Source organism: Sitodiplosis mosellana, unplaced genomic scaffold (genome assembly GCF_009176505.1).
Source record: "Sitodiplosis mosellana isolate CC-2019 unplaced genomic scaffold, AAFC_SMos_1.0 Smas_scaffold_5, whole genome shotgun sequence".
Lineage (NCBI taxonomy): Eukaryota > Metazoa > Arthropoda > Insecta > Diptera > Cecidomyiidae > Sitodiplosis > Sitodiplosis mosellana.
In genome coordinates, this window is record NW_022595248.1 from 3,004,823 (window position 1) to 3,025,617 (window position 20,795).

Genomic DNA, 20,795 nt, shown 5'->3' on the forward strand with positions numbered 1-20,795 from the left:
AAACAACTTTCCGCAAACTTGAACGAAAAGTGCGCTTTTTGAAGAGAGAGTCTTAGCTCGCCGAGCATTTTTGCATTTTCAACGCTCATTTATTTTGTTTTGTCAATAATTTAATTCGACAATTTGCAAATCAAATAAAATTGAACTTGTGCTTGACTTTTCGTGCTTGTGCTCGCCTAAACACACGTCGTTTGATTTCGATTCGAAATAACAATGAAATGAAGAAGAAAGAAAAAAAAAAAATGAAATGAGGACTTTGCTATTTTTCGTCATTGTTTTCCCATTGGACGCGCTGTTCAATTAAGTCACTGATATTGACATGAATGTAACAATGGCTGCCATCTTTTTTCTAGCACGTACAGTCACCACCGGCCCAAATCAGTTCAAAGTGTATGGCTATTTTTGAGTGTATTCATAAACAATTTAAATTGCTTTGCACAACATATTTGTGTGAATTTCACATTACCCATAAATGGTTGCATGCAAATGGACGAGAGAGCGATGATTCATCGAAGCTATAGTGTCAAGACAGTGAGGTTAGAACGTCATCGCAATAAACACAGACCAAAGGTGCTTACAATTCGCAGTACGAATTTTGCACACTTTGCTTTTAATATGCGAAATTGTAGCTATGACACAAACCTTGAACATTTTTGGTAAACACCTTTATTTTTCTTTGAATTCTGAATCAAATCGGTGAACAATATAGGGGAGATGTACCAGGTATGGGACGGGTTTTGTTAAGCTACACTTGTAAACTTACAATGTTCTAAATGACCTTTGTTTTGCAAATAAATAAAGAAAAAAAAACATCCATTTCAAATTACATTTAAATAATTTCACTTTATTTTGATCGAAAAAATTTGTTGTTTTTTTTAGTTCGGATCAAATGTGCCTTGAATTGACAAAAAGATTTCTCAAATTGGTTTTCTTAAAAAAAAAAAACGAGAAAGAACAACAAATAAGCCACCATTTAAATCGTACAAAAAGAGTAGAAATTCGTGTATTTTTTGTTGTTGTTATTGTTGTTGCGTAAATAGAATAAAATCGTATAAATATCCTAGAACCGTTTTACATTTATTTCTCTTATTGTGTGAATGTGTGTAAATATCAATCATTCGAATCAATTTTTGATTTTTTTTACTCAATTTTTTCATTTGTTTCATTTCATTTCTAACATTTGAAAAAAGAAAGCACATATTTTGGTCTTGAACGCTTGCGCCATTGCACTAGATAGTTTTTTTTTTAATTCAAAGGTTATATTCCAGCAACTGACATATGAGTCGACTCGATACAAAAAGCGGTTGATTGTTGTTGTTATTTTCCTAGCCATTTCTGCATATAAATATAGTCCATAGAGTCAATGTTGGCAATATCATATCGTATAGGTTTAGAAAAAGAGGAAAAAATGGACAGAATTATGTGTTGAACATGAATATCATTCATTAAACTGGGCCACAATAACCGTTCTTTGTTGTCTTCCAAATTTTATTGTTCATCGATTTTTTTTTTACGTCATTATAATTTATCATTTGTAAATATCAAAAAACATGTTCTTGCTTCTTCATTTTGTTTTCTAGCAAGTCTAGAAATCTTTTGTTTTTTATTCTACTGTGTATATAAATAAATGTCGCTTACAGATGGGGGCAGAGTAGAAAAAGAATTTTGGCAAGAGTTTCAGACATTGTTTGTATGTGTGCTGGAAAATCGAAAATATCTTCATTTCATTTGCTATAGTTGTTGTTGTTGTTCCGAGTTAAATTCGTTCGATATTGCGGTAACTTTACATTTGAAATTAGTTCCCAATTTTGAGCATATATTCATTAAATTCAACCATTTTACATTCAAATTCTCTCTAAATTGATTTTGGCGCAATGCAAAACATGTTGTGCCCACATTTATACAATTGAAAAACGAAAATCACCAGAAAAAAAAACACACACGAATTGTCTATGTGTTTTTTCCACTTACTTAACCTACTTTTAGAATAAAATAATTTTACATTTTACATAAAAACACAAAAAAATCGGCCTTTCCATCGTTTTTGTTGTTGTTGTAACATCGCATTTTGGTTTGGCTGGCATTTGTCGACCCTATCGCGATGAGCGAAGTTTCCAGCTCAAGAAAATGTATGCGCATACACGTAAAATCACGAAAATTACTACTAAGGCAACAATATCAAGTGTAAAGCTAGCATCAAGCATGTCCAATTCCTGTAATGTGGTTTCGGGCGAACGGAAATGGCAATACGTTTGATGGCACTTTAATTTTTCGCGACCAAACGAGTAGGTGGCCAATGCAGTGCCTTCGAATCCATATCGGATGTATGACAGATAGGTGATCCAGCGCAAGTAGATTGGAATGGCATCGAAGGATACGAAGAAACCGGAGAACAACAGGAATGGTACGGACATGACTGGAGCCAAGAAAACACCATTTTGTACATTCATTGCAGCGCCCACCACCAAACCAACACTCTGCGCCACGAACGAAATTAACAGACACGCCGCCAAAAACATAAAGTATCGATTCCATTCCAGCGGTTGCGATGTGAAATAATATACGATTGACACGTAAACCACGCAGAATATCGACTGAAACGGAAGGAGAAAATCATTGAAATTAGGTGCATATGTGAGGGAAGTGGATATATTGTGTTGAGCACGTAAATCAAAATATCATATTGGATGGTGGATGGATCATTTTTTTCTGATTTGACGGCACATATTTTCCGGTAATTGAACTCACCTGGAATGGTAAATCAGACACAGTGATTGCCAGGTAATATGATTTCAACGAATACCAGCGATTGAAATTTTCTTTTAGCAGCACAGGCATCTCAAGAGGGACTGAAATGTAGAAGATATCCGTGAGTTTGATGTTTAAATATTGCATTGTTATGTGAATAGTGAAAGATTAGATGACTTTTATTTTTCTACGCTTTCATGTCCAAAATGATATAAATCGAACTTTTTTATCAACCATTTTCAAATACTCACATGATAGAATTGTGATCGTCATGGAAGTGTACATCAAGAACAACATGTTGAAGAAGAGGAAACCTAAATTACTCAAAACTTTGCCACCATCGTTACCAATGTCGTAATAGAGAGCTCCGATCAAGAAACCGACCAAAATGTGTGCAAATAAACGAAGGTACATCAATGTCTAGAATGAAAATTTACTCATTAGCCATAACGTTTTTTTAAGTTGGTATTTTTTTCGCTTTTTGTCTCTTAAATCAATCAACTTCATTTCCAATTGTGTAAAGCCAATAAAAGTGGAATTTTCTTCATTTTTTTCCGTACCCAATCACGTCTGCTGAATAAAAGTGTACGTTTGAGCACTGTCCAGAATTGTCGGAACTGTGATGTTGGATAGCGTTCTGGCGAGTTAATTTCGTCTCCACCGAGTAGAGCCGAGTTAACTTCATCGATGTCTTTTTCATTATCCACTGGGATGGCAACAGTATCTAGAAAAGGTAAAAAGGTGAAAATGCCCAAAATTAGCAGATTTCTTTCAAGTTTTCTATCTTTTTCAATCTTTTTTAAACTTTTTAGGGCAAAAATTTTTAATTTAAAGAATGACTACCAGCTTTGCTCTATTTGAACTTTTCATGATATTTGTACGTGAAATTTATAAGTCCATCTATTGAAAAAACCCAAAATCAATGAAAGTTCAAAGTTTTTCATAGATTATCTATGGTATTTACATGTGACACATACAGCGCCATCTATTGAAAAAAGTCACAATCGTGTCAAGTTGAAATAAGGCAAAATAACCCAGAAAATGGTTGTCATTCTTTAAAATAGATTCTTTTTAATTAATCTTTTCGATTAATCAAAAATATCTCTAAAATAAAACTCTTTCTTCAATCTAAATATCCGCTTACTTTTGTCTTCTTTGGCAATATCGTTAATAGTCGATTGCAATAAGTTGGAACCGTTGGAGTTTAGGTTGTCGGTGAATTTCTCGGTGACATTGGTGGCAACGTTTTTGTCTAGATTCGCTTTCAAATTGTGTACTTTGGCGATATCAAAACGGCTCTTCAAACTGGCAAAATCGGTTTCGGTGCGAATGTCTTTGCGTCCATTTTCAATGGCGTTCATCAATTTTTTGGTGTGATCACCGTGTTCGCCGCAGGCAACTTCAATGATATAACTAGCTGGATTGTGATAACTAGGGCACTCCAAATTCAATGTACTCAAAAATGGCACCAATTGTTTGGTGTTTCCTTGATAAACGCATTGACCATCGGACAATGTGTACAATTGATCGAACATTTCGAACAAACGAGCCGATGGCTGATGAATGGTGCAGATGATTGTTCGGCCACCGCGTGCCAAAAATTTCAACAGGCTGATGCATTGGAAACATGTTGAACTGTCCAGACCCGATGTTGGCTCATCGAAAAACATCACCGGTGGATTGTTGACCAATTCCAAAGCGATTGAAAGACGCTTCTTCTGTCCACCGGACAAATTGCGTGTCAATGTGCGACGGTGCTCTTGCAAACCCAATGTGTTCAAAATTTCACCGATCTGAAAAAGTAAAATGGAAATTATTAGAAAGGGTTCAAGAAGCCTCATTGTAATATGAAAACCAATTTTTTCCATTGGAAACACAACAGCAATCAACCAATCTTCCATATTCTTCATCAATTATTCACCGGTATTGATTAGAATATTGAGGGGAGAAATAGCTTATTTCAATGATTTTATATTGCCGTTAGCCGATTCATTCATTGAATTGAACATTGAACCAATCGAATTGTGTTTTCAATGGAACATGATATAAATCATAGAAAACCAGTTTCTTTTCGCATACTAACCACAACATTTTTATCACTTTTCGACACTTTAACGCTCAGTTTGAGGTTGGCGGCAACAGTCATTGCTTCTTCAACCGTGAGATTTCCGTGTAGTTGGTTATCTTGCATGATGTAAGCGGAAAGTTTTCGGAACTGGCTGATATTTCGATCACGACCGTTCATTTTGATGGTACCATCTTTGATGTTTGACGATCTGTAATCGGATGAAATGAATCGATGCGTTATATAATTTTTCAATTGTAGCAACGAGTAGTCAATTGTTATTTTCTTATCGTAATCGAAAAGGGTAAACAAATGAAGATTTCTTCGAAAATGAAGAAAGTTTAAATCATAGTATAATTTTTTCCATTCATTGTTCAAGCGTGCAATCCAACGAAGAAATCATATTGTTCGTGAAAACTTGGCTAGTAAAAAAATCCGCAAACAAACAATTAAAAACTGCGTTGTTTGTGTGTGTGAAAAAGGTCGAAAGCAGCCGTATATCAAAGGTTTAGTCGTAATTTAGCAATGGAGTTGAAGTGGAAGCGCCAGAGTCACTGTCTTCCGTGATATTGAGATAAATTTATTCAACATTTTCATCGTCGTGCAGTTTCTTGTCGATTCATCATGAGCATCGAAATGCCAAACAATGCTTTCAATTCCAGGGTTATTCAGCGTTTTCAACAATGTTTCAAATGTATATCAATAATCATAATTTGTCGGCAAGCGTATTTTATTTTCCTTCTCTTAATCAACTCAACCGTACACGATTTCTAAGTTTATCATAGCGTAATTTACGTTAAACTATTACATACTTTTTTAATAAGTTTGCAAGCACGCGTTTAGTGAACTAGCTACAAAAACATTTGGTTTCATACAAAAAGATGGCAAGGTCTTGTGTTGCTCAAAGCAAACACTTTTGCCAACATCTACCATACACAACACTTTTTTTTCATTATTTTGTGTATCTTTTCAATAGAAATATGATAAAAAAGTTGTTGTGACCAACACAAACAGCTAAATATTAAGTTACGGTACAAACACGTGAGCAAAAGGTGTTATTGTATATGATTTATGTTTCCATTACATTTAAAGCGCACAATTTCGTGTTCCATCGTCGACTACAGTTTTCTTTTTTTTTTTTGCGAAGCAACTTGAAAGTTGTACTTTTGGCACTTGTGATTTATTGCACCATCAGTGGACATTTTTCGGCGACAGTTTGACTTTTCATCAAAATTATTGCACACTTGAAACAATGTTGGCGAAAGTGATAAAAAAAAACAATGACAACACAAGAGATTTTCCAATTTATACTCACTTGTAACCCGACAAAATGTTCAAAAGTGTTGATTTTCCAGCTCCGCCTGCAAACATGCAAAATTACATTAGCATCTGAAGATTCAATTGGCTATTTTAAGAGCAATTTGGTGTTTGTCTACTTACTTGGACCCATAATTGCCGTCAACTCCTTCGAACGGAATCGACCGCTGATCTTTTTCAAGATTTCTTTTTCATCTGTAACACAAAAGAATTGAAGGCATTAGTCAGAGAGAGAGAGAGAAAAGAAACGTTCTCAGCGATCTAAATGGAATATGAAACAAGTATTCAAGTTGAAAAAACGTATTCAAGTCATACTGAAGTGGAAACTCCACAGTTTTTGAGGAATGCAAAAATGTAGGATGAAAAAATATTGGTAAATGGTGGAATAAATCAAAAATCCCATTCAGAACTTTTAAATGAGAAAGAAAGTGGAGAATTTCGAATGATTTGGCAATTCTGAAATACAATGTGGTGACCATTCATCAATCCTAACAAGAACCTAGGTGCTTTATGTTCTTATCCAATTGGCATCGATTGATTTGTTCTAAATTCGACATTCAGGCAAATTTGTCTAAATTAATCGTTTCTAGGCGAAAGAAAAGAAACAATTCATAAATCGTTTAAATTGAATTCATTGAGAATTATCAGCTTTTAATCATAAAGCCATTGAAAGCCGTAAATTAGTCGTTATTTTAATGAAAACGGGCTTATCAATTGGAGTATGCATGTCGAAATCACTTGTCAAATCGTATGCAATTCCAAGTGGCCAATGTCCACACTCTATGATTATTTTTCAATTCGATTTTTGTGCAATATCTCTCATACGTGATTACGAGTGACTACGTCAATTGAACTTTGGTACATTGGCATACGTCGATGTGTGTGTGAGTGAGTATTTTTTGTTTGAGGATTCCGTATGTGTCTTATCTTGCTGGGAGATTTTTTTTCTGTTTCGACTGTGTGTACTACACACTAGGGTTAACACTGTTCCACACACACACACACATAAACAAACCGCAGCGAACAAAGAGCATGTAAATTTTACGACGAATCATTGTGGATTATTCATTTGCATGAACGGCAAATGAATCAACATTTTCGACTTTTGCCCTTTTGACATTGTGTACACTTAAAATTCGCCTCCGCGTTGATGGATGAATGAGCAAAAAATTACTTGGAAAAAGGAAAAAACACAGTGTGAATATACACACTTCAAGGGAAAAACAAAAAAACCGATTCGAATTGTATGCATTTTGTGAGATAATACCATGAGTTTGTGTTATTCCATTTTCACGCCGGAACATTGTGCATGACAATGACAGTTGACATCGGCCATTTGATATGCGTATGTTAATAAACTGATATATTTCTCTTGACGTTTTATTGTTTCCAATCGTGTTTGGAGATTAACATTGATTACCATGCAGTAAACAAAGTACGTCAACCTGCTCGCTTTTGTGTTGCGGAGAATAAATGAATCATGACGCTAAATGCAAACTCGAAAAATATACGCGGAATTGGAAAACCAGATGGGAAAGATCTGAAAAACTGGAAACGAAACTATGATTCCGGCCACCGGAATGGAACCAACGTCATTTGACAAAAACCGAACAATTTTTTTTTTGCGGAATATTTCACCAAGCTTAAAATATATATTCAACTTGTGATGATATTCATGAATTTTTTTAAAGAAAAAACCAGCTTTTGGCTCTCTTTTTTTCTGATTCGTTGAAAGGGAAAAGGCAGAGATGATGAATGTCAACAAATTTGATCTAATCGTTTGGCGTCTGAATTCATTGTCATCACCATGCTAACAATAAAAAATTAAGACAACGCACGCATTCACCTCGACTTTCAAATTCCATGCCATGGGAAGAGCAACCGAAATAATGATTGAAGAGCAAACAATCACGATTAAATTGCAAATGAGTAGAATCGGTGGAGTCTTTTTCATGTTCGGAGAGAGAAAAAAAAACTTAATCTGGAGCCTCCTTTTTCGCCAAATTGTCCAGTTTTAAAAGGATTCAATAATCATTTTTAGGTTTTTTTTTTTCACTTTCCTTGGGTTAAACCAATCGGTTTGGACTCGAGCCAGTTTTCGTATCGATTGATTCCAAAGCAGCCAAAGAACATCTGATAATTGCATCACCCGAATGAAATGCAGACTAATGGATTGTATCTAAATCGCAGATCGCACATTAAATGCGGAAAATATCATCAAGTTTTTTCTCGCTTCCGCTGTTATTGCCCGTGTCGCGGTGATTTGCACACGTAAGCGGTGTGACTTTATGACGATGGGTATTGCGGTGTTTTTGTTATGTTTCTTGCTAGCATTTCGATATTCTTGCTCCGTCTTTGTCCTCTTGATCTCTCTTCACTCCGCACACAATGCCTCATTATTCCGTGCCGAATAATGCATACACAACTCACTGATAATGAAGCGAAAAACTTGTTTCAAAGCTCACGCTCACACATCCACACTGGCACGAAGGTACAGATCAAGGTCTATATCATTTAATACATATGTTTGCATACGATTAATTTTTGCCACAACAATATATATATATATATTTTTATATTTTGTTTTAAATGCGGTGTGTGTGTTTTTGGCATTACTTTTTTTGTGTTTCTTTTCTCGTTTGACTTTCAGACTGGCGAAATGGGTTTTGGTTTTTCGATTTATGGCTATGAAAAAGTCCACAATTTGAGCAAAAAAAAAAATAAAATAAAGAGTGAAACAGGTTTATATATGGTGACTATAAAATCACTACGTTAGTAAGAATGGAATTTTCGAATAACCAGATGATCAATGTGGTGAATGCATTCAATTTGCAGCGTATTTTTTTTTTCGTAAACAACCGTTCGATTTATGCCACGAAAAAAGTTCATATTTAATTGTATGACCTTTGCTGTCCCCGTATAAATACCTATCTCTATGGAAATACCAGCTTTTTTATGAACGTTCAATTGAAAAAGAAGAAAACAATTCCAATTTGCATCGAAACCGATCCGATGGAAATAATTGCTGTATCCATTCCGATAACACCGTTCACTTCGCCCACAAATGGATGAACGAACGGGGCGGACGCCTTCATCGCATTCATTTTCTATCTAATTATTTATAAATACTGATTTTATCGCTTTGGAAAATCATCATCGCGCCTGAATCGTTCGACAAATCATCGCTGTTTGCCTGACTGATTTCAATTTAGTGAGTCTCGCACTATAACAACAGCCACAATTACAGCGAAAAAAAAGCAACAACTACAATTAAATAATAAAAATCAGAAACTTCTTTTTTTCAATTGCTTGGTTTCGTGTCGATTTCGAAGCAAACGAAAAAAAATGTAATGAATAAAATTGTGTTTTATTTGTACAAACGAATGAAAGAAGCAACAAAAAAATTCGACAACTCGGCTGGTTTTTTTCCAGGTGACCTAAGCAAGTTTCGTTTTATGAACTTGTCCAGTTAAACGTGTCGAATTGACCGCTTTATGAATGTGCTTTTTTCAGATTATGTGGTAATTTGCTTTAATTTTTCGGCCATTTTTTTTTGGACTACATCAAATGTGGATGGCTAATGTTCTAGTCGCCAAAAAAATATTCTGCGAAATATGTTTGTGGCATTGCCACAATGTGGCAACAAAGCGCGTAATAATCTTGATTATTTCCCACATGAAGCACGACTATTCATGAGATTTAATTGCGTATTACGGAAACGTGTTTTTTTTTGATTTACCATTCCAACGAATTCCATTCAAACAGCCGCTGAATAGCTCCGGGATTATAAATCACAGAAAAATAAAATTGATGATGATTGTAAATCAATATTGAAACGATGTGAATTTAAACAATACACCATACAATCGAGCCCTTATCACTTGAGCACTTATTGTTGTTTTTGTTACTGCTGTTGCCACTTTAAAGTTGTTATTTTTCGCGATTAGAGATTAAAAAAAATCAATAGATTCAATGCAGATAAACATCGAATGGGCTTCAATTAAAATAGATGATGTGCTGAGACAGTTTGGTGCTGAATTTGCCTTTTGATTATTTCACATACACAATTGGAATAGAAATCGGAAGCGTGAAATGTTCATTCGCGATTGTGGAAACCGTTGACCTCAAAAATTGCAGTCGATGTAGTGTGTGCATTCGGTCAATGACATTTTCAAATTTGAAAAATGAAGCAAACAAATAATAAACGATAGAAAAAACTGATACTTACGATTTCGTCGTCCCTCGCGCACGCTGTACACCAAGTCATGGAATGCTAAATCGACGGGCGGCCGTGATGGCAGATGTGATAGTGTCTTCGGTTGTGCTGGAACAATCTGCAATTTGATTGCACCGCTTTTCCTATCATCAATTAAATTATCATTAACGCAATCGCCTTCAACCATTTTGCGGCTATTTTTAGATGCTTTTTTTGTTGTTTCAAAACAAAATTTCCACTTCGATGGCTTTTATTGCTTTGTTTTTTTTTCTTTCCTCACGAATTTTCGTCTATTTCTGTTGGCTTTGCTGTTAGAATTTGCGCATAAATGTCGCGAAATCACTTTTAAAATCGTCTCGATGATTGAAAAAAGTGCTCATATCACGCGCACTTCTAACTAAAGGCACATTTGAATATTTGATCTCATTCACAGTGCGATCAACATGAATTGCAGTTCGATAAAAAAAAAATGTATGTCCCCTTATCAGTGTGTATGTTGATATATTGGGTCGTGTCGGTTTGGCCTTTGGCTCTTTGTGTTTCTGTCACTGACAAACAAAGGAAACGCGTTCTGTTTTTTTCTTCTTCTTCTATTTAGTAAATCGTTTATAGCGTAAGAGACAAACAAAAAACGGCGTAATTCTAGTTCACTCGTAGTTCAAATCGATACGTAATTTGTTTCGAAAAACGCCGAACAAAATCGAAACGAAAGTGAAATAAAAAATATGCAAAACTGAAACACAACAACAAAGGACTTTTGCCTTTACGAAAAAAAATTCAAAAATATAAAAATTGGGAACGAACGAAATAAAAAATTGAAGAAAACTCAACCGAGCGACAGAGAGAGGATCGGACAGCCTTTGTTAACTGCTGCCTGCCTAAATTCATACTAAACCATATTACATACGGCAACAACTCGGTAAACTCCACTCGACGCCTGTGTTCATTTTCGATTTGTTCGAAAACAATGTTTGTGAGCAAATAGTGAAACGAATACAATGCCAATTGAGCAATAGCGCAATGAATGTATACCATCACACAGCTGTTTCCAGTATGTGTATGTTCATTTCATCGCTCCGTTGTGCCATTGTGTTTGTGAATTGCATTGAACACTTCTCTTCTTTTGATAGTGTGTGCATGATCTATACAAACACACATCGCTATGACACATACCGATGTATATATAGTCACGTTCGTGCAAACAAAGTGAATCTGCACAATTTTGTATACAGCAGCAATAGCAGCAGCAGCATTCAGAACGGTCTGTGTATTGCATTGGCTTCGGAACGTGTGCTGCGTTTACAATGCTTCGTTCAAAATCTCTTTGTTATTGCTTTGTTGTGGCAGCGGAATGTAATGAGATTTTTACGAGTATTTACGCAATGCTCGGCATTTGTATCGTATTCAGTGCGTTGTTATTATTGCCGACGATGTCGTTCGTTCGGCAATCTCGTGCACGAACATGCGGTGAACACTAAAAAACTTTCCGTTTTAGTTTTCTCAATCGTAATTGTAATCTCTCGGTGTGCATTTGTGTGTGTATGAATGCGTGTTTCTAACTGAAATACGAATGATAGTTTGTACGTTATGGCGTGGCCATAGCTAGAGTTTTAGTACACCATTATAATGTATTATTTATAATTGAATTTGCTTGCGCTAAGCGTTCTTAACACTTTAGCACCGCGACTATTTTACACCACATCACTTTGTGTGTGTGTTTTTTTTTTGTATTGTTTCCTAATCGGTTGATATGTGGTAATGTTCTCTTTATCACTGGAATGTTGAAAGGGGCATAGAAACTAATTGAAATTATGTTTTTCGATGATAAACACCATTTGATTGTTTCAATTGAATTTATGACCGCCACGTTTTTTGTTCTCTCTCTCTCTCTCTCTCTCTCTCTCTCTTTCTCTCTATCACGATATGATTTCATTTAGTAACAGTAATTACGGCGTGAAGAGAAAAAAACGTGGAGCTTAGTCGGTGCTATAAAGAAAGAAAGAAAAAAAAACTGACAAGCTAGATTGGTATTGATAACGTGAGCTATTGTAATTATTCGGTGCACGTAACACAGTCCAAAGTTGATGTTTGTACGCATTCGGTTCGAGGTAACGGGTGTCATTCGTCCCAAGTCGATTACTAATTAATGCCGGCCCGTTCAATATGCACACTTTTTTCTCTCCATTTTATTGAAGCGCACATTCATTGTCCAATCGATACATTTTGATCTAGATCAGAGTTCTTCGATAGCTGTGACGCAACCAGTGTGAAGCGTTAATCTAAATTAGTCAACAACATGTTTACAGGCTTATCAATCAATTTGAAACGATTTCATTCACACAACTATCATTGAAACATGTGCGAAACCGACTCATCGAGTCAGACTCAGGCATTGAGTGTCTATTTCATTGACTTCTGGTACATGCTGCACCCAAGTTCGTTTGGATTAAGATAAGAGACGGAAGCCCGTTCGGCCGGGCAAAATGCCTGTTCTCTTTTTCTTGCATTGCATTTTTATCAACACTTTCGAGGCCTACAGAAAAAAAAAACTAACTGAACTTTGATCAATTGCGGTGAATTCGCACTTCCTAATCGGGTACGGGCTGTTATTTTCGACACCATCGACAATTTCATTGATATAATTTTTATGACTGCCATTTAACGCACTGACCGCAACAATTCTGGATTTTGTTCAACCTCAACTGTGCTACCGAGCACACTTACACAGCAAATACGCTATCCGTTTATTGGTGCGACAACAGAGGGGCCACAGCGGAATAGAAGTAAATAATCACATTGTAGACTTTGTTCAGAAAAAAATAAAATTCTGTTATAATTTTTCTGTGTTGCTCAATATCATCGGACCGCGTACACGTCATTTTATGTGTTTGTTTGTGTCAACGCATTTCAAGCGGCGTATTATTTGCACTTGAGACCACACATTTTCCATCGTACAGCAAAATATGAACTTTTATTATCATCAACGTCACACACAGCAACACATATAGTACCAAAAATGGTCGATTGACCCACATTAAAATATACGTTTTTCTCTTCAAAATAACAACTCATTCGCTTTAGAATAACCTTTGCTGGCCATGTTTTTAACGTTGAATATTATTGCTGAAATGACTGAAATCACGCGTAGAATACAATGAAAATGCAGAAAAATTGGCAGCAAATAAGAAACGGACGAGAGAAAAAAGTATATGCAAGAAATGATAAGACAAGTATTTGTATGAATCTTATTTGTTTGTTTGTTTTTTTTTTCGTTCTGCTTTGCTCCAATTTTCTATAATCAAATGACATTAATTTGTGGTCTGTCATCGTTTGAATATGCATCGAGTTGTCCCTAATTCACTATCAAAGTTGAATGTTAAAACACTGCCGTTTTTTTTTTTCATTCCTTCAGTCGGAATTTTCAATTTTGAACGCTTGGCTGCGGTTGTGCCGTGTTAATGTGCATTTTTTTGAGTCAAGGTTAGAAACATCGTACAATTTAATAATTCTTTTTTTTTCGATTCGATTTGTTTTGATTTGTACTTCTTTTTCTTTGCATATCTCTCGCATGTCCCACTCCAGCAAATCGGCACGATGGATTTTCAGTGCGAACCCATTAAAAAAAAATACTTGTTGCTTCATTACATTTGCTCAATCGCTGTGGTGCGTTCGCCTCACCGACTGATTTGAATGAATCAAATCTGACCAGGTGTTTGTTGAAACTATTCCATGCCATTTCAGCGCATTACCACGATTTCAGCTCATGATTTACAGCGAAATCCAGTGCTTTATGATTCAAAAGGCAAAAACCACAAAAGAGAAATTTTATTTAAAATCTGAAAAGCATTCGCTTTCAACTGACGATCATTATGAAGCGTAAGCATCACAAAAGAAAATAAAATTTCGTACTTAACTTGCTTTGTGGCTGAAGAAAAAAAAAAAGATTTTTTTTCTCGCATTTTCTCTGATTAACGCTCCCTTATAGCTTGGTTTTGTTACACAATTGTTGCTATGGCTAGTTTTTCTATTACTGTGGCTATGCACAAATTATGTATTGTTGACGTCAAAAATTCATTATTTTGCCGTTTTTATGACGCTTGCCAATTGCAACTAGTTCCATTCAGGCATTTGTTTCTCATTCAAAGCCGCATCGAATAAAGCCGTGCATCAAGCAAACGCTTTCTAATTTTAGAGTCAATGCTATTTTATCTTGATGCTGCTCATACATATTTTCTATTCGATCGACTACTAACTAACGAAGACGTGCATTATCAATTTTTTTTATAGTTAGATCGCGAAGATTCACAACGGCTAAAATCGTAAACATTTCCATTTGTTGGTATAAAATTCGGAATAAATTATTAAATAATCAAAAGTCATAGTTTCCTGCGTGACGAAGATCGAATTCATTGGCAAAGAGATACAAATGTGGAAGGAAGTGTGTTGAGCATAATAAATGCTTGATCATCATCATCATCACCATCATTATTAAATATACGAAGAAAAAAAAAACAGCAGCATGAACATTCATTGCGGAAACTTAGACACATCAATATGTGCAATATCATTCCTTAAATTGTCAAAAGTAGCCCATTTCCATGAATGCTGCTCGTAGTCAATTGAAAAGTAAGCATTTGTCGATCGAAAAAAAAGTGCTATCATTTGCGCTTCCGAATGCTATTTATGATCATTGTTTCTTTTGTACGATTTTTTTTTTCAGTTTGTAATTTATTCAATGTGCAAAGAATATGCTTGTGGCTGGGCACGAGCTACATATATTCGATTGGGTGACCTTCAGTATATATACTCAATATTTACCAATTAATTCTTGCCATCGATTTTTTTTCCAATCGTGTATTGGTTTTATGTTAGCGATGCGTTCCGTTTGCTCGTGTAATTATTTTATTTTGACTGGAATATTTCAATGAAATTCGATTTTTTTTTTGTTTCATTCGTTCACTTCGGAGCATCAGCGTGCAAAACTTATCATTGTACTTGGGAGAAACCTTTTGCGTTGTTTCTGTTTAGAGGCGACGTAAACGAGCGTCGTATCAACTTTTTTTTTCTCTATTTTATTCAAGGCGCCGCATCGAAGAGTAGGAAAGAGCAAATTAAAAGCTAATTTTGCTTGAAAATGTGACAAAATAGTGGTGCAGATCAAGGAAGCGGCGACGTTCAATACGACGACAGAGAGAGAGAGAGAGATCAAGATTTAAAAAGAGCAGACAGATAGAGCGAGATGAGATGAATGAAGCGAGATGAGAGATATGAGAGAAAGATCAAGATTTCTATCGCCTGCTTCATAGTTGTGTGAAAGTCATACAATTCGTTGACTTCTCTAGCAACACAGCTGCACATGTTCACTCAGCTCATGTGTTAATCTTTTGACATTCTCTGACACTGCAGCATTACTAATCGATCAGTTTAGATTGTTTTTTTTTTCCTTTTCAAATCGATTGATCGAGAAAAAACTGCTGGTGCTGATCATGCCGCTAGCGTATGGCGTCATTTAAATCTCATTTAGTTTTTATTTTCATTACTCGTTGTTTGCAATTGAAAATATGTTGAAATATTGACATTTTTGCTATGATTTACTGTGTAATTGCGATTCATTGTGTGTGGCGTAGCGAGCGTGCGATCGGTTTGGGTTATTTGTTGTTTCGCTCGAACGATTTTCACGGTTTGTGTGAATTTGAAAAGTCATTGGAATCGGCACGAGTTCATCAAATGACTTTCTTCATTTTTTTTCTCCATTTGTTACTGCTGCCATTTTATCATTATTATTGTGCGATTGACTAATTGTGTATTGTGTGTGCGATGAACAGTATGTTTTGGTATTTGCAAATTCTCCCTGTGTGGATGATATCAGCGTATGACTCTATTTAGATTAAAAGAGTCAAAGATTATCGGGATTGTTGTGTGCATGTACGCATATCTGTCGTACAGGAGAAATCTGTGTCAAAGGCTTGCGATTTTTCTTCTGTTTCTTTATTCTGCTAGTCTAATCACTTTATGTCGTTTGAAATGAAGTAAGCGCAACAACGCTATTCGATAAATTAATATAATTATGGATTGATTTCAATAATTCTAGTTAGAAATTCTAAAATCAAGTCCGAGCAGCTAGAAACTATGACTCGTTTCACACACATGTGTTTGCGCGCACTCGTGCATTGACAATATTTTGCTGTGATTTTTTTTTATTCTTTCCTCGTCTCCAGCCGTCTCTATTTACCTAAACCAACAACAGCAAATTAACAAGTTTTTTTTTCTGTCTCGAAAAAATAAAGTTGCTCTTGCCTTATCTAATTTGAGAGCGTATAGTTTGAGCAAACTACATTTTTTTCTTCTTTCTGTGTATATCATACGTATCGATCGGTATGTGCGTATATTTGCGGTGTACAAATAACGTCACAAATGGCTCTCGTTCAAGTCGGCCAAAAGTTGTTTGACTTGTAACTATGCAATGGTTTTGTTGAAATATGATCCAAATTCGATGGGTAAGATTGATCGTTCGAGAATGTTGAAGGAATGGTCTCGAATGTGAATTATCAGTAGAAGATTAAATTCCAATGGAAAATGACCTAGATTTAATCATGGAAAAAAGCGCCTCTCCGAAATGTATCTGCCATCTGATATTGATGTGTACTGTTTTGCTTTACTTTGCTTTACTTTGCTTTGTGCGCTGCACTTTGCCTCGGCGTTGTGTTGCAAATGTTGAAATACCTTTCAACCAGTTTTCAATTACGACCGTTTCGATTTTATTCAAGTAACAAGTAATGATACATTTGGCTGGTGTGATTGCAGACAAATGTATGTTGCTACTTTTTTTATTCGCACTGACTGGATCGTGCGCTCGTGTTAAAGTTGTTTGGTGACAGTCTTGAATAGCTTGGTTTCACATCGGCGCACCAGAGTAACGATTAAGTGGCGATGAAAATAAATGTGAGTGAGGCGAGAGACGAAAAGGGGAGAACAACACATATACAAACAAACAAACAAAAAATAACAGAAACCGGCACGTAAATTGTGATTTTTTTAATGACCTCAATGGGATGGAAGTTTGTATGCTGTCGTCAAGAATTCAGCTCATTTTGTATTCCATCTATGCCTTTAAGTTGTTCAGCCATATCACACGGCGAAGACGAAGACGACGACGACGACGACGACGACGACGACGAAGACGACGACGACGGATGAACAAAGCAATAAAGCCATTCGAAATTGAATATTTTAATCGGGATTTATGCGTAGAATGACGGTGGTTTTCTTCCTCTCATTTCCGACAAAACCAGATAGTTATTTCGGTTCAATTCGAAGAAAAAGAAGAGAAAAAAACCCCAATCATTGAACGATCGAAACCTGTAATTCTATCGAAAAATTACTTACTTGTTATTATTATTCAATATATAGTCACTGTCTAAATCCATGTTTTTGAACATTGAGCACGTATCGAATGAGAAAAAAATGTGCGATAAATTCGAATTTGTACCAAAAAAAAAAACGCGGAGTATAATCACATTAATTTCCTTAGGAAATTAACACTAATGTCATTTACATCAATGACGAATAGATATCAGACGTGACGTACAAACGCGTACGCAAATGCGAAGGCACTTTGATAATTTATTTGTTGTTGTTGTTGTTCGTTCACTTCTTCACGATAGATTCACGCTGCTCTTTGGCGATAGAGATATATGTAAATGGTATTCTTTTTTCTAGAGGACAAAACTTATATACAACACACACGCGACTCTATTTTGTGGATACTAAACTCGACAGTGTGGACACATTGACACTTTGTTCATTATAATTCAATGAATTTTTTTTCTTTGATTCCAAAAAACCAATTCTTTCTTCTTTTTTATGCTCTTTTAGCTTTTTTCCTTCTCTTTTCCTCGTATACTACAAATAAAAATATTTTTTTCTTCGAAAATTGTTTGAAATTCCGTGAAAATGCTCGTTTCTATTTATCTCCGGGTTTGAATTTGTGCAAAACTATTTCAGCACGTTGTATTGAGCAATGTCAATGAAATATTTCACAGTTGCTTCGTTGCTCTAAGATTTGTTTATATTTCTATATTCTTACATACACAGTTGTTGGTTTCTATCACTGTGTAGTTTTTTTTTCTATAAATCACCCATCCTTTTTGTCACAACCAGTCCACATTGAGCAAAAGTCCGACAACAACTAACTAGCTCGGCGTTTTGATTCGCAGAGTAAATGTCGTCGATTTCCCCAACACACTCTAGAATGAAAAGCAACAAAAAAAAACTATATATGAAACCATAGATACACAATGAAACGACACCGCACACCGTAAGAAGGAGCACGCAAAACGATCAACACAAGAGAGATATAATATTGAATTATGGTAGCGTTAATACGATAGAGTAGCGCCAAACTAAAGCGAAACAGAGACACAGCACTCACTTGAACAACAACGACAACAATATAAATTTTACACTTGGTACTGTTTAGTTAACGTATGGCTCTATCCATATTTCTATTGTGCTGTGTGAAGAGTTGAGCGTGTGGCGCGCGCGGTGTCGCACTGCCTTACGATTTTTTTTCGATTAAGCCGTTGCGGTAAGCGAGCGTATGCGACTCATTTCGTTACGTTTGTTTTTGCAATGTGCTCATTTAGATTCGCACACGCAGCCGCCGTCTTACTTTATACGACGAACAAATGCAGAAGAAAAAAACAACTTACCCAGAGACAAACGCTGAGAGATTTCAACATCATTCTGAATTTATAATAATGATCAAGCCAGTATTATGTACATTCATTTTCATCTGCAATTACTTTTTAATTGACTGGCTGATTGGATGACTGACATTTTTTTTTCACCTGCAACGAAGTTCTTATGCAAAAAATGAACGCTGGGAAAAAAGAGCATTGTGTTTTTTTTCTTCAATGTTTATGCCTATTATTTTTTGTTTTTATTTAAATTTTTTGCTTTTAAAATTTATTTTATCTACCATTTTTCTTTAGAACTAACACTTTACACATACTTTTTTATTTTATTACTAACGTAATTTACAATTGGTTTGTTCCGAAGACTTCATGTTTTTGTCATGATTTATTTCTTTTTATCAAAACGATTTGGTTTCAAGTGGGCTACGTCTTTTGCTTCAAATCTTATCGGTTAGTTTGCTGAGTATCTGATTGATTTTTGATGGCAATTGGTTGTTGTTTTTTTTCTTTCTCTTCGTAGGTGTAGTTTTCTGATGTTGGTTTTAATTAATTCCGAGGAAAAAATGATCGAAAACTAGACTCGCTTCATGTATCAATCCCTTGGAATTTTCATATTATTTTTGTTGTATGTATTTCTTCCGTTTCTCCCTGGTTGTTCTGCTTTCTTCAGAATGTCAAGACATTGCGAAAACATGATTGTTCGAATTCTGAATTCTGTAATCGAATACAAAACAATTCAGTAAATTAACAAATAAATGAAAATACACAAGGTGTACTTACCGTTTTGAAAAATTCTTACCTCCGGAATGCCCTTCGACACCTATTTCATGATGCGTTCTCGATGCAGAATATTTTCGACAACAAGCGCTATTATTTTGTTATAGAAAATTAGTTCGTGTTAAAGATGCAGCGCAAATATATCGAAATTATCTTTATTGTTTGTTGGGTTTAGGGTAACTCGGTATATATCTATTGAACCTGTGCATGAGCCAGAAGATCCCATGCGGATTAATTGTTTAGATTAATAATTAAACTTGATTTGCGTGGGATATATTGATACGCATAACAGCTTTTATAAATGTATCCCGAGTTATATGAAAACCCTACGTACAATAGATTGATAACTACGACATATTTATGTTGCATCTGGGATAAGAAAAAATTGTTGACAAAAAAAACCATACCATAGATTGAAACTGCATCCAAAATCACTATGAATACGCCCACTTAAATGAATCATTTTGTTCGATTACATGACGTGTTGATTGCACTGAGTGTACTACTCAAATGGACGATTAAGTCGGGTTACAAATCATTTAAATCGTACGAGTTTGCTACAATGACTACTGTGCCATCATATTCGCCAATATCTACAACGTAAACGCGTTGTGTGCATACTGCATATACAATACACTGCTTTGCAACGATGTTCGTTAATGGGAATGCGCAAGAGTTCGCCAAGTTGTGGAGCGGGTTGTGTATTCTGTACAGCCCGACTTGATCGTTCATTTGAATAAGCTTTGATATATAGCATAACTTGCGATGAAATAGAAAAAAACGACTATTTTCAATGTTTAACTATTTTAAACATATGTACGCTTCAAAATGATGAGTTAGCACCTTTCCGATTTTGATAACACTTAACTAGAAACATAAAACGAATTTGCTTGTTGCTTAGACATTTGAATTTCAGTATTGCATGCAATTGAATCGATGTTAATAGTTGCTTTTACTTAACGCTTTCATAGGATAT

The 20,795-nt window shown here is 35.4% G+C and overlaps 1 protein-coding gene across 2 annotated transcripts; it reads right to left on the reverse strand.

The window, feature by feature from the left end:
* Positions 1-823: 823 nt before the first annotated feature.
* LOC129566809 (ATP-binding cassette sub-family G member 4) lies at positions 824-20,323 on the reverse strand. 2 transcript variants are annotated; one of them, XM_055443062.1, is made up of 13 exons: positions 20,227-20,301; positions 19,823-19,909; positions 19,058-19,756; positions 17,733-18,592; positions 10,359-10,489; positions 6,254-6,325; positions 6,129-6,174; positions 4,832-5,024; positions 3,893-4,541; positions 3,309-3,472; positions 3,000-3,168; positions 2,749-2,849; positions 824-2,594 (listed from the first exon to the last, which is right to left on the reverse strand). In XM_055443062.1, the coding sequence occupies exons 4-13, from the start codon at positions 17,783-17,785 to the stop codon at positions 2,094-2,096; spliced, it is 2,079 nt and encodes a 692-aa protein (XP_055299037.1). In that variant the 5' UTR covers positions 17,786-18,592; positions 19,058-19,756; positions 19,823-19,909; positions 20,227-20,301; the 3' UTR covers positions 824-2,093. The 2 variants fall into 2 exon arrangements, with proteins under 2 accessions (XP_055299037.1, XP_055299038.1); XM_055443063.1 differs by lacking the exon at positions 19,823-19,909 and having other exon boundaries at positions 20,227-20,323.
* Between the last annotated feature and the right edge of the window lie 472 nt (positions 20,324-20,795).

Excerpts from the sequence above, each read along its gene's own strand:
- LOC129566809 (XM_055443063.1), bottom strand. The coding sequence starts at position 17,785 with ATGTTCAAAAACATGGATTTAGACAGTGACTATATATTGAATAATAAT. Across the intron at positions 6,175-6,253 it reads GACGGCAATTATGGGTCCAA|GCGGAGCTGGAAAATCAACA; the intron begins GTAAGTAGACAA and ends GCATGTTTGCAG. Across the intron at positions 4,542-4,831 it reads AAAGTGATAAAAATGTTGTG|ATCGGTGAAATTTTGAACAC; the intron begins GTTAGTATGCGA and ends TTACTTTTTCAG.